Source organism: Malaya genurostris, chromosome 1 (genome assembly GCF_030247185.1).
Source record: "Malaya genurostris strain Urasoe2022 chromosome 1, Malgen_1.1, whole genome shotgun sequence".
Classification (NCBI taxonomy): domain Eukaryota; kingdom Metazoa; phylum Arthropoda; class Insecta; order Diptera; family Culicidae; genus Malaya; species Malaya genurostris.
In genome coordinates this window covers 141,532,557-141,547,673 of record NC_080570.1, presented here as the reverse complement: position 1 = coordinate 141,547,673, position 15,117 = coordinate 141,532,557, and the positions used below count along the sequence as shown (strand labels likewise).

Here is a 15,117-nt window from a genome sequence, read left to right as displayed (position 1 = left end):
TAGACTTGTTACAATCGGCTCAAAAGTGCACACACAGACATTTTCCGATCTCGTCGAGCTGAGTGGAATGGTAAAGAATACTATAGGTCTCCAGGCCTTGGTTCAAAAGTGGATTTTCACAGTGATTGCATAGCCTTTCCATGTGATCAAGGCAAAAGTAAAAGAGAATGAATTTTGAATGCACTGGAATTTTCTTCGAAATAATATAACTTTGACAATGTTTGATTTTTGCAATAAGAATTTTACTTGACGTATGGACATTACAAAGAAAAACACGTTTTTATATTCATGATTTAAATTGCTTTCAATTCCAGAAAAATTTTCAACTTCATTTTCAATATTCTTTCACTACTAGATCAATGACATCGTTTTTTCATGCATACAATCTAAGGTGATGTGATTTTCTTTGCTCGGTACGTATTCGCTTTACAAATATTTTTTGTGTAGTAAAATCCATTCGTTTAAAACTTGAACGTATTCACAAATGTTCGCAAAACCTCTTTTTGTTCAGTTAGTTTAGAGTGAGCACTTGGTAGATATTTTAAGTTGTTCTGAACCCATCTTTCTCTTAGTTTATTCAATTTATCGTACGAATTAGTGTCACTACAAATAACTATTTCGTAGCTTCCTTGGTTCCCGTTCCTGGCAGTCAGTCCCTTGATCTGGTACTCCTCAATGGCATCGAAGTCGGAAAATGCTTGAATCACGTGCACTCCCCCGTTTCTTTCTACGGTCTCACTGGATTTGTAGTCAAGTCCTAAAGCCATTTCCCACTCCACCACGGTCACAATTCCTGCACCACCGATCTCATCAATAATCCGTTGCTTATCTTCATTGGGTGTATTTTTGTCCAGAAAGTTAATCCAAGTGAAATGCTTCCCGTAGTTGTTCTCGAAACTTTTCATTTGCTTTTCCCAATCGAAAACTATTATAACCGAACGATGGGAATCGACAACCTTGCGAGCGCTGTTGAAAATTTTGTCCAACCACTCATCCAAGTCCTCCGTTGAATAAAAATCTGCTTCCTTGTCGAATTGAAGTTTTGAGCAACCGAAAATCGAGGGCATTTTAGTCCATTTCCTGATGTCGCAAAACTGTTCGAGGTAGACCATTTCATCTTTGTGAAACTTTCCTCCAAATACCCCGAAAACCAGAGGGAAGTCGCTGAGTGCTGTGATGAATTTCGATTCAGGTAATTCCATCATCAAAAATCCATAATTCATTTTATCTCCGGTTTTCAGCGAAGTTTGTGATTTCTCATTAGCTAAATAGTGGAATGTCTTATAATAGCTATTCTCATCGTAATATTTGTAATTTTTGTGAACCATTCTAGCATCGCGAAGCATGTCAGCTAAATGTTTTTCGAACAACTTTCGATTTGTGAAGGATATTTCTTCATTGTCTTCTGAGATCCATTTTAATTCACCTGGCAGTGACATAAAAGTCTTCCACCTGTCTTTTTCTGGGAACTCAGACGATTCAATATACTCATAAATAGCATTCTTGATTGCGTTTTCCTCAGTTGGTTCGATTGTTAAACTCCATATTTTAGTTTGAATTTTATCGAGTCCTGGTAATATGATAGCAAAATGTAGGTAGTAGGGAATAGACATTTCAAACACATTTATATCATCAATCAAAAACACGGAATTATCTAAGGATCCTGTCATCAGTCTCTCAGCTGAATTTTCCGCAAATCCCGATGAAAGTACACGAGTGCCATTTAATAGCAAGGTATGATAGTAACCGAAATTCCAAGCAGTACCATAGCTAATACATTCTCCTACATCCAAAATACCAAAAACTCGATTCAGGTCAGCTCGATTTCTTTCTTCTTGATATTCGTTGCAGCAAATCACACGCACTGAATGCCCCGTCAAAGCCATCAAAACCGCGAACATTCGAATAATCAACGTTTTACCTTCTTCCGGAGGAATCTCCGAAAAATGTTTAGAAACTCCCGTTTTTGGATCGTCTACTCCTAACATCCTCAGAATGCACAAAACCTGGGAACCGTGCAGTCCGTGAGCTTCTGCCAGATTTGGAAATTCTACCGTTTTAGGTGTTGAAGTAAACCACAAAGCTGCGATTCCAGCAAGGATTTTCGGGAGCTCGACCTGCTTAAATTGAGCATCCCAAGAATTAAAATGACGAATGTTTGTTGCTTTCAATTTCTCTGCTATTCTAGCGATTCTGCTCTCTTCTTTCAAAGATATGTATTGGTGAAACTGCGCTGAATATTGATGGAATGCTTTTCGAATTGCTTTCTTATCATTAGAACTATTAAACTTATCGAATTCGACAAACGCCAAATTTTAATCGGTTTCGATTATGAAATCGCTTGTAGATTTACTTTCATTGACTATTTTAACTATTGGTTCAACATAAGTTGTGGAAAAACTGTCAAGGATATCATGTTCAAGCTGTTTTGGGATATTCTTCGAACTCAGCATACATTTTTGAAGCATTAATATCAAAGTTGTTGCGACTGTCAACTGATCAGATTCAGACAATTCGAGTCCAGCTGACCACTGCTTTCGATTCAGCTGTTGCAAGATTAGAGATAAGTACGATTTTGCGATGAGAATCTCGTGGTGTTTTGGAATCTCTGCTTCATTATAAACAAATTTTAGCATTTGACTGAATTTCATCGGATCTATCACACGGAATGTGTCCGGGAATTGGACATTGATTATCGGCTCGATCAATTTTAATAGAACAATTCCTTGCATCTCAACTCCGGGAATTGATCTGATAATCCAATCAAATGACACAGCATCAAGTTGAAGCACAAAAGCGTTATATGCTTGATAAAATCTCAGAAACTGTTCCACTTTCACATTTTTTTCTGAAGCCAACAGAACGACATCGAGCAATTCTTCCGATATTTCTTTCATTGCTGGAAGATTAATTTTAGCAGGAATTTTTGCAATTATATTCCTCTTGTAATTCCAAAATGTTATGAAAATTCGAACCATTTCGCTGAATCGATTCTTAGTCGAAGTCGAGTTTAACGAAATTTCTGCCATTAGTAAATGAAGTTGCTTTTGCAGTATTTTTCCGTCGACAGCCGAATTGTTTTCTTCGTCCTTCTCCCCAAATTCAACGGTACAAGCAATGAAGTCCACCAAAGCATGGCTCACGACTCGAACGAATTCCAACTGATCTAGGTTTGCTTCTTGAATTAAAGCCAAATATTTTCCAAGAACATTTTCATAAGCTGCCAGTTGGTTTCTGTGCAAAATCGACGAAAGTGCGTCATCGAATAGACAATACCAAATGAAGGATTCCTGCATGGTTTGACTGGGATCAATCACTAGATCATAGCTTCCGGAATATCCGGAAAGTCTCGGTTCGTATTCGAATAATTCACAGTCGACGTTTGACCCAGGTTCAAAATATTTTAATAGATTGAAAATGAAAAAATATTGACGCTCCAAAGACTTTTGCGAGTTACCTACGATTGTCCATGTGATCTCGTTTGTCGGATGCCAACCGGTTTGGGCGTCAATTTGAATAAGATCCGAATGTTCGGTGTTAGAAGTTTCGACAATTTTTTCTATGAGGTGCTTGAGACTTTTGCACAGAAGAATAACGGATGGATTGATAAACGGTTTCATTTGATTATATTTACTGATATCAAAATCATTCACTTTAGCAGTGAAGCGACTTGTCAAGTTTTCCAAAGGTTTCTGGAAATTTACACCTTGCAGAACGTTTCCCACATCTGAAAGTACATCAACGTCACTTTCACTGATTAACAAGATTCTTTCGAGCGAAACGTTTTCCAAATGAACCGATAAATATTCTGGAGAATGTTCCAGTAAACACTTTCTATGGACATCACTTGCTGTTGACAGAATTTGCTTCAGAGCTTCGAACAACTCCGACAAATCCTCTTCCGGTGGAGTCGCAATGCAAGGCAAAAGTTCACACCTTCTTTTCAAAGCACATTCTACGTCATACAGTTTGGTTGCTGCGTTGGTGAGGTGCACGGAAAACGAATCACTTTTCATAATTTTTTCACACAAACACTGAAATCCTGACAGCTGGCAACCCTCGTCATGTGCTAGAATTCTCTTCAATAAAATACAATCCATTGCGAAATGACGATCGATTACCACTTTCGATCCCTCATCTTTGAGAGTATTAATGAGTTCAGTCCGAAGGCGATCTCGTTTCAAAGGAAGTTCGTCGATATACACTTCCTCAATCCGGATCTGCTGCAGAAGAACTTGCTTCGCCTGTTCAAAATCTCGCGTTTCATCCAACAGCTCCGGTTTCTCGATCCTCACTCTCGCCAGCAGATCATCATCGACCAACATCAGGCGGCCTTCACTGTGCAGTTTTATTTCCAAGGTTTCCACTGTAAAACGGGCGGAAAAGTTGAGTTCACTGATTTTCCCGCCGGTTGGCTTTTTCTTCTTGATGAATTCGTTGCCAACCGAGGATCGAAATTTTCGCACTTGTTTTAAGGTTAAATTGGAAGATCGACAGACACTTGTTTCATTCTCATTCCCATCATCGGTCAGACTCAGGCTATGAAGACTCTTCGCAGTTGTTTCAATCCGCATCGAAATTGGATTCACTTCCATTTCTCCTGGTTTATTCAGATCGGGAACGCATTCCGACCTTGTTTCATTCGCTTCGTTGTTCCGCATTGGGTCCATTACTAGGAAGTTTCCGGCTCTGAAATTTAATTTAAAATTTTGTTTCAAATGTCAAGCCGTTGTAAATGGTCTTTTGATTATTAGGGTCTTGATCAAAACCGGAAGCATTTCTAAATTCTGTTTCGAGTCACACTTACCTTTCTGAAATAAATCCTGATTCGAACGGAATTTGCAAGCAGTCCAGAATTGATTCTCTCGATAACTCGTCAACTGATTGTTTCCAACTTCAGCGCAGTTCCAACGGCTAATGAGTTTGCAGGTCGCTACCGTCAGCATAAATATCCGATTCCCTTGCTCTAATTGTTTACCCACAGAGGAATGATGTCTGGATGAAGAGGCAGGCAACAAAGGCGTGAATGTTTACCTATATTTTCGAAAGGATTGCCACCATGGAAACATTAAAAATGTGCTTCTACCCTCATTATCAGATCGGAATGAATCCCAAATCAACTGAATTGTCAACTCGTTTTCTCCTTATTCTTTCCCGATTTTGCATGTTTCCGTGCTGATTTTCAGTTTATTGCTAAATAAAAAAAATATAAACGGAATGTATAAATTTTAATCTTCAAAATCTAGTAATTAATCAGTTCATCTTATAATTCCTGCGTAAACTGTCGAAATTCGCTGGAAATCAACAAAATGGCCAACCTCAGTCAGCATCATCCGTTCCTATAGCTGGAGTGTATTGAAACGGCGAATGTCGCCCAGAGAAGCCAGGTAAAAATTTCAAATATCTCTAGATACAACCAGGCGCGACAACTATGAGGGGGGGGGGGGGGGGAGCAAGGCACATTTTGCCCCCTCAAAAGATTTATTGGAGGGGCCATGACGCCCCCCCCCAATATTTTGACAACTGGAATAAATATTAGAAAATTTGCTAGAGATATCTTATGATATAACTTTTTTCTGTTATCCCCGTAGTTGATCTCCGTAATCCTTCATATTTCTTAACTAAATTACTAAAATTTTATAACTAATATGCTACAATGTGAAATGTACTATACTTTACCACTTTCGAATATTTGTTATTACTGGAATAGTAAATATTGAAAAGGTATCCCACAGTAAAGTAAGTCGTATTCACGAAAAAATATCCTTCGAACTGACATTTTTACCCTGAGCACCCTACCTCCGGAACCAGGATATTCTTAGGATGGTGTAAATCGGTGACATTATTTTCACTTCGGTGCATATCACCCTGTAATTCCGGAACCAAGCGAACTGCTTAGTATGAGGGTTTTTTTCAAGTGACAAATCATGTTCTAAAACTCACTCTAAAGACACAAAAAATAATATAACTAGTGATGCCAGGTCATTTTTTCAAAAATCAGTGATCGAGCCAAAAACCTGTCTGTGCAAAATCTGTGCACATTTCCCGTACCATAATCAGAGCTGCAAATTGTCAGTCATGTCAAATGACCTTGACAGACTGACTAAAATCATCGTCAACCGTAATCGGTACGGTCAATGTGTCTGTCAAATGAGATACTCGACCAAGTAGAAGTATTCTCAGTCAAAGACAGGTGACGCGTTTTGTTCTCTCTCTCATTGAAGTAAAAAAAAATCCATGAATGTACTAACATAAACATAAATTGATAAAATCGGATTTCAGAGTTTATTAGTGTACATGAATTTAATTCAATGTTTATGCTGCTTGATTAATATTTAATCACATCGTAATCAAGCAGTGACAGGATAAATGAAGATAATAGTTATGACAAATCGGCTCTCAGACACTCTATATATGACGATTGGTAGAGCCTGGTTGGCAGCAGTCCAGTGACATAAACTTTCCAATCTTCGTCGTGCAAAGTTGCTCGTTGATAGTGACATTTAGCAGCTCTGACCATAATAGCTGATCGGAATCATTTTGGTGAGCAAAAAAAAGGTCTCACTATTTCCAACCGCTCTGTACTTTTTGGTGCTGAACTGTGATCATTTTCAGAAATTTGTGAAAATCTTTGTGAACCTGGCATCCCTGCATATAACGATCACTAGCAGCAGTGGTGCTGGATATATTACACTGAGCTAAATTCTCATTTTCACATTATATGATATTCTAATGATTTTTCACTATTAACATTTCCATTGATAGCTACAAAGTGTATTCAACATCATGTCAAATATATAAGATAATCTTATGAAACATAAAACTCTTCGTGACGTTATTTTTACAAGATTTTCATATCACGAATGAAATTTCCAGTCTGAGTCAAATTTATTGGCGCGTCTTATAACCATTACTAGATATCCGCACAACATACAAGGAAACAATTTATGAAGCGCATATTATATTAGTTTCGAATTAATATAGATAGGTTTATCTATACCATATGACTAGTTTCATAAAATTTATATATAACTTTTGATGAAGGTCATCCCAGTTCTATATAGCAGTTATATATAGATGAAATTTTTGTTATTTGTGTGAGTGATACATATAAGATTCAAATTAATTAAAATACTGGGATAATGGTGCTTAAGGGAATCAAAACCAATAAATATTTAAAGAGTTTTATAATGAAAATTTATTTTAATATTTCAACTACACTTACTTCTTTGGAACTGGCTGATTTCATCGGATATTTACTGTTACCAGACCACTGTGCAATCAGATGCGCAACGAATCGGAAACTACTTCTTTTATTGAGGAATTGAGCTATACTAGTCGTTATGATATTCGCAATGGAGAAGTAGGATCACGAAACTATAAATAAATAATTTAAATCGTCTTATTAGACAGAAAGAATGATGAGACGTATCGGGTAATTATTTCATAATCCGTTAAGGCATATCCTTGAACGAAATTGAATGAGCTGTCGTGTCAGTGATTTAGAATAACGGAACTTCCTGAAAAACTGTCTGGAGCAGTTGATGAATATCGAGGACACAACAACTTCTTCAGCTTCAACTTGTATATGGTATTTTTATCAATATCATAAAGATTATGACGATATAAAATCTATTGAACATCATTTAGATTTTATGTAGAGTTCCATTAAAGGTCATAAGTTGTCATATGTCTTTTGTGAAATACCATCTGTGTACGATTCATAAGACACATCTAATGAATATAAATTATGTAACGAGTTAGGTTTCATCGGATTTTCATATACATTATATGGGATATTCTCATAACTTTCATTATGGTAACGTCTATTTAGATTTAACATACACTTTAAATAAAGATTATAAGTTTCCATGTAACTTCTATAAATTATATTCTGCATATGATTCATATGACAAATCTGATGATTATAAATAAGATTTTCATTTCAGTGTAGGAAATGAGCTATTGTTCGAACCTTGTGGCGGTTTTCCTTTAATAGCTTTTTCTACAAATATCAGATTATTTTGTGGTCTTGGGAGGTTTTCTTCCTCGTTAAATTTTCTACGAAAATATCACATGCACAGATTTTTAGAGTCTGTAGGGTGACCTCCAGCCGAATAATTTTGAAAAAAAAACTCAGTTTCCCCATACAAACTTTGAACCTCGGACGCGAAAATATAGTTTCCGTTCCATTCGAATTACAATTTTGAATAGTTTTTATGGGACACAAAAGGAACACGAAAAGTTTGGCGGAGCTGAAATCAAAATTTCGTCCCACCCTAAATGACCTACAAATTATCATAGTTTTTGCCAATCAATCGGAAACGAATACACAAATCAAATTTTTAAAATATGTTGAATAAAGAGACCTTCAAAGAATTCATACTTTTACCACCCAATGATACTCACATAACATTACCACTATAGTCTTCTATCAAAGCTATTCCATAAAACAACTTTTATGTACTAGCATTCTACTAAAAACTGTCCCAGAAAGTATGGACGCACTTTGATTTCGCTGTAAATAATTCACAAGTGTTACATATTCAAATTTTATTCGACCATAACTTTCTTACTAAATTTTTCGACTTCAATCGATGTCTCGGACTGGTTTAACACTTGCCCTTCTCGCACCGTATAATATTGTGGTCCCGGCAAGGATTTGTAATCGAGTTTCACGTAGGTTTCATCGTCCATGATTATGCAGTTCAAATTTCCAGCGAGAATCGTATTGTACAGCTTTCGAACCCTCGGCCTGATCGATGCTTCTTGTTTCGGACTACGTTTTGGTTGTTTCTGCTTCTTATAGGTTCGAAGATTCAAACGTTCTTTAGCACGAAAAACATTTGACTTCGAAGTGCCCACTTTTTTGGCCACATCCCGAACTGAAACCTACTTCTTTTGCTCAAACGCCTTCAGTAGACGTTTATCCAACTAAGGGTTAGCAGTACCTTTTTTTCGACCCGTTTTCGGTTTATCCCCAAAGGTGTTATCCTCACCGAACTTCCTGATTGCATTTCGCACGGTATTTTCATTTACTCCTTCCATTTTTGCTTTCTTTCTCAGTGATAGTACGCGTTCTGCGCACGATTTGTACACAATTTTTCGACGTTGTTCTGCTGAAAGTCCACGCATTTCGAAACAAACTAATGAAAACGAATAAACAACTGCACAAGTGGTTAGAGAAGAATGTAAACAACAGGACGCAACCATAAAAATTGACAGATTCTGAACCATTGCGAAATGGCAGCGGTTTTTGGTTGCGTCCATACTTTCTGGGACAGTCTTTAGACAACGAAAACAATTGTACCAAATAAATGGTATTATTAACGACAGTTACTTACAAAATGAACGATTTCTTAGAGCACCCATTTTAATGTATTCAACTCATTGTTATTTCAACACAAACCCCAATATTGCATGAATTTAGTGTCATCATTTGATAGGTAATTTTGCTCACGATTTAATGCCACCGAACCCACCGAGCACTTCTCCCACCACCCCAAAATTCTAAGAATACTTAGGCTGTGAACCATTTCGCGGTTAATTTTAACTTTTGGGTCAAATCTGACACTTGAGTGGTTATTTTGTGTCGAGTAGTTAAATTTAATTAAAACTGCGGCCCATTTCAAAATTTGACAGACGGAAAGTTATTCGGGTTTATATTTCACTGGAAATAATTTCAACCAAAGAATTAATATTAGAATTTTCATTGCAAGATTTTTTTCAGTGTCGGAAAATAACTATCGATCTGTCAAAAATAACCATGCTCTCGAGCAGGGTTATTTTCGACAACAGCAAATTAACCGCTCGAGTGTCAGATTTTACCCAAAAGTTAAAATTAACCGCGAAATGTTTCACAGCCTTAGTTGTGATAAATAAAATTGAGAAAACCTAAATGTTTTTTTTTTTTGGTTTTTCGAAAATTAGTCATTTGAAACAGAAATTTCGTGCGCATTACGCGACATTCAACCTTAAAAGACAAAAAAAAGCAAAGGGAAGAAATCTACGTTCAAGATTCGAATCTCAGAACCAAAATGAAATCAGATCTCAAATTAAAAAAAAATCGGAAATTCAAAGTTCCAAACTGAAAACTCAGAACTCAAAGCTACAACCCTGTAGCCAAAAAACTAAAGCTCAAAACCAGAGATGCCAGATATTTTCTTAGGAAATCTGTATTACTCTGTATAAAAAAAAATCTGTATTCACTAATAAAATTAAGTTTCAACAATAAAATGATGTTAAAAGATGTTATTCCAATCAACGTGGTCACCACGAGATAGCGTTATGGCGATTGTTTTGACATATCCCATGTATTTAGAAAAATTTTTGACGAATTTTTAAATTTACTTGAGTTTGAAAGAATGCAGATGGCGAAACCTTACAAATATGAGTAAGAAAAACAATTATTCACGTGTTGTAATCAAACATATGATTTCAAATGTCCTATACTCTTGACAATCTCGGATGAAATTTGAAATTTTCAGTTCACATACAGATTTGATTTAGATGATGAAACATGAGTGAATAGACTAGTCATAAAGCTTTTGATCATAATTTATCAATTAATCTCAAAATCCAACCCAAAAAACAAAGAATATGCGAGATATGAAAACAGTACCCAACCTCACTTCTTCGAATTTGGTATTTCATGTTACGATTTCTCCATAAATATCAATCAAACAAACCACGAAAAGTTACTGAATCATTATTGATCTGTTTTTTTTACAAAATTTTCACACGTTTTTATGTTAGTATTCGATTCATAAGAAAAAAAAAAAATAAAAACCCTGCATTTTGTTCGAATCTTCAAGCAAAATCTGAAAATTATCACCATCGCTTAGTTCAAAGCTCGCCACTCGGGCAGCGCAGCAATCGCAAAAGAGTTGGTTGGATTCTTCAATAGGACATTCTTCATCGTGATTGGCTTCCAAATTCAAAACAACTCAGCGCCTTCTATGTACACTCTTACCAGCCGCTACCTAATTTTGGGTCAAAACCTACCCAAAATCAACTAAAGTGCATCTCCCCAATTTTGGGTAACGAGTGATGACCTCAAAATTTAGGTAACTGTAAGTTTAGTACAAATGTTATGCCATAACAAAGCACGCTACCCATTTTTACCGATCAATTCAAAGTTTGAGTAGATAACGACCTAATTTTGGGTAGCTTATAGAAGAGCTCGACAATGAGTGATTTCTCCTCAAAAAATAGGTAGAAATGGTTTTCAGTGTAAACCTTCAACATTTTTCATTAGGTTTTTTATCGTGACGACACAAATGAACAAGTATTCATCCTTGACAGTTCAGCGGTACTGTTTATAAACAAGCTTAAACAGAAATCGAAGAGCACATCTAAAACAATCATCTTTACACTTTGCAACTAGTCACTTTTATTGATTTAATCTCAAAAACAAACCGTATTCAATCGTGAACAAATGTTTTCAAACTTTAGTTAGGCGATATGGATCGAAAATGGTATCATTCAATTTGTCAACAGACAAACAAAAACATCTATGTTTACAAACAGTACTGCTGAACTGTCAAAATGTGTTCATTTGATTAAGGTTAGCAGTGATGGTAAAAAACCTAATACTGAACTATATTTAGATGCTGATGCTAAGCTAGGTTATGTAATCAATTTTCGTAACCGAAATTAGAGGTTTGAACAACTACTGTATGGAATAAACGACCGACCTATTATTTTAGTACAGAGGCAATAAAGAAAAATCAACAATATCAATCTGTAGGCCATTGCGAATGCAGCAAAATAAGATTGATTCTCAAGTGAAACATTTAAATAAATTGATTAAAATTTTAATTAAAAGAAATCAATGTTTTTTTCCTTACTATTCTAAAAAAATATTATTCGACCATTCGAATTTCAAACGCAAATAAATGAAAATTCACTGAAGAATTGAAGAATCCAACCAACTCATTTGCGATCGCTGCGCTGCCCGAGTGGCGAGCTTTGAACTAAGCGATGGTGATAATTTTCAGATTTTGCTTGAAGATTCGAACAAAATGAAGGGTTTTTATTTTTTTTCTTATGAATCGAATTCTAACATACAAAAACGTGTGATAATTTGGTAAAAAAATCGATCTTTAATGATTCAGTAACTTTCCGTGGTATGTTTGATGATATTTATGGAGAAATCGTAACATGAAAAACCAAGTTCGAAGAAGTGAGATTGGGTACTGTTTTCATATCTGAGATATTCTTTGTTTTTTGGGTTGGATTTTGACATTAATTGATAAATTATGACCAAAAGTTTTATGGCTAGTCTATTTACTCATGTTTCATCTTCTAAATCAAATCAGTATGTGAATTGAAAATTTCAAATTTCATCCGAGATTGTCAAGAGTATAGGATAATTTGAAATCATATGTTTGATGACAACACGTGAATAATCGTTTTTCTTGCCCATATTTGTAAGGTTTTGCCATCTGCTTTCTTTCAAACTCAAGTAAATTGAAAAATTCTTCAAAAATTTCTCTAAATACATGGGATATGTGAAAACAATCACCATAACGCTATCTCGTGGTGACCACGCTGATTGGATTGTTCAATTAACATTACCACGTATTTTGACAGCTTCATTCGAAAACAACATCGTTTGAACTACAGCGCTGTCTGTTTGTCGAACTGTCGTTAGAAGGCCAATTGGCACAAAGACGTTAAAATGAAGTTTAGAGGCGCTGCTTGTTTGTAGATGATATTTTTAGCAAGAACTGGCAAATCGATAGAAAAACTTTTAATTACTCCATCTTTTTCAACGATTTCTTATAAAAAACGGGCCGATTCATTTGAGAAATCATAGTAGAAGAAAAGCAGCAGCAGCGTAATGCAATCTCGTGATGGTACATGTCCAGCAAGAAACTGATGAGAAAAAGGTTTTACTCTGAGGTGGTAATGTTGATCTTAATTTATTGTGCGAAAACTAACGTTTATTTAGAACGAAGCATTATACTTGGTTCAATACCATTTTTCAAATGCCCGGAAATAACAAATAAAGTATCCAAAATAAATGGTGCACGATCGCTTTACATACTAGTACTCGAGAAATATACATTACACTGGTTTCTTTAAAGAAAATGTTGGTCCGAAAAGACCTAACCTTACCTAATTTCACAAATTTCCGAAGATTTTCCATGTTTAATTGTAGTTTACACTAAAAAAAAGTAGTAGTAATAACTTTGAAATCGATTTTCTTCTACTCCGAGTTTACTTTTATTGCTGATATCTATTTGTACTACACGCTTGAAAATAGTTACTCAAAAATTAGTAAGATCCCACTCATCTATAGAAAAAGTGGAACAACTCTAATTTAGAGTAACTCCTTAGTTACTCAAATTTGAGTTCTTCCACTGGAAACGATTTTTGGGTAAAATCTACTCATTTACTGAGTAATGCTATATTTGCCCATGAACCAAAAATAGAGTAATTAGTTAAATTCTGAATGAAAATTTATTTCACATATACCAAATTTGCGTAAAATTGCTCTTTTTTAATTGTATTGTATTAAAATATTAAGTAATTGACACGCAATACATAAAATAATCATACTGTGTTTATTTATTATTCCGATTTCTAACTTCGAGATATCATATCAAGTGGCGATCGCTTGGAGTAGTGTGTCAATCGTAGCTTAACATACATGTCAGTACTGCTCAGATACCAATCAGACAATTGTTTCTCATAAATGACACACTTGAGCATATTTGTTTCCATTCTGAAGCACAGTACGGATTCCTTCTGGACACAATAACTGCGTCGATTGCACAACCAAGAGGACAGTCTAAAAATTGTGGTTTTTGCAGACACAACACCGTTTGTATTAGGCGACTCACTCTTGAAATTCGCGATCTCACTAACAAAAAATAGAACTTGTTGCTACAAATGGTTATTACAGCTTTTAGACTTATCTTGCGAATAGTAACTTAAAACGAGTTTTTGCGTTAAACTCAAATTTAGAGTAAGAGTTACTCATTATTATTTATGGTAACTACTCAATTTTTGACGTTTCCATGTATCATTTGAAAATGAGTAACTAGTACTCAAACTCTGAGTAACTTTTTCTAAGCGTGTATGGAGTAAACGTAAAAATGGTAGCAAATCACTACTGTCGATATGAAAATTTTCAAAAGAACCCTCCCTTTCTTGGTTCTATTTTTCTTTAGCAGGTGTCACTACCGGTATTTCAGTTTTGCGACAATGTGTCAATATCTTAATCTCAAGTCAGTTAATGTCTGTACACATCTCGAATGCAGTCCTACGTCAATCTTGTGTTTTTGTCTTTGACATTAGATACTCCAAGCTTTTTGGTGTAGCTGTCCATACAAATTGCTTGCCAAATAATTATTTTCTGGCACCGTGTTTCGTTTTCAACAAAGCTCAAAAAAGTCAATTTCAACTTAGCTGAAACCAGTCTAGACTGAATTTACCATAATTCCTGACACGAACGAAAAAAAACGGACCCTCTCGAAAACATCTTTTTATTTTTCATGTCGACCAACTTATCATCAGTTTTTTTTTTGTTGGACATGTTCCATCACGAGAACGCATTCCGCTGCTGCTGCCCAACTACTCCGAAACTTACTCATGACCATAAACGGCAATGCCGTTCGGGTCCAGTTTCGAATGGCGTCGAGAGCAAAGGAAGAAAGAAAGAAACAGAAATTATAACCACGAAGTGTGACATAACTGGCAACGATTTGGATCCCGCGAGCCCTCGGTTGGTGCGTTCATTCAGGCAGTTTCGCGGTTTAGTTTAACGAACGGACTTTCTTCCAATCGAGTCGTTTGCGGAATCAATGTAAAGTAACTTGATAATCTACCGACTCATCGACGTTTGGTGCTGTGTGGGATTCGAGGGCCCTCACCGGTGGTCAACAAACAGCAGATGGTCCAAGGTTCCCAAGCGAGCAAGCAGTTTCGGATTTTTTAAACTCTCCCGAGTGCGTATGCAAATTCGACCGGGGAGTTGGGCTGTGTTCCGTTGAGGTTAAACCGCAAAATCAGCACCATATGGTCTGTTTGAAGAATGGAATGAAAACCCGTTCGGTCGGTGTTGATTGGGTGGGCGGAACAGGAGGCGGAGTACGTATCGATTACGAA

At 36.0% G+C, this 15,117-nt stretch overlaps 2 protein-coding genes across 6 annotated transcripts in view; both read right to left on the bottom strand.

Annotated features, from left to right (window-relative positions):
• Positions 1–15,117, bottom strand: part of LOC131425966 (cadherin-86C) — a 517,779-nt gene that overhangs the window by 216,435 nt on the left and 286,227 nt on the right. The window lies entirely within an intron of this gene.
• Positions 4,814–15,117, bottom strand: part of LOC131425969 (uncharacterized) — a 28,734-nt gene continuing 18,430 nt past the window's right edge. Inside the window, exon 2 of the mRNA XM_058588309.1 lies at positions 4,814–5,034. Within this exon, the coding sequence (XP_058444292.1) occupies positions 4,967–5,034 (68 nt within the window). The 3' untranslated portion in view covers positions 4,814–4,966. The remainder of the gene's footprint in view (positions 5,035–15,117) is intronic.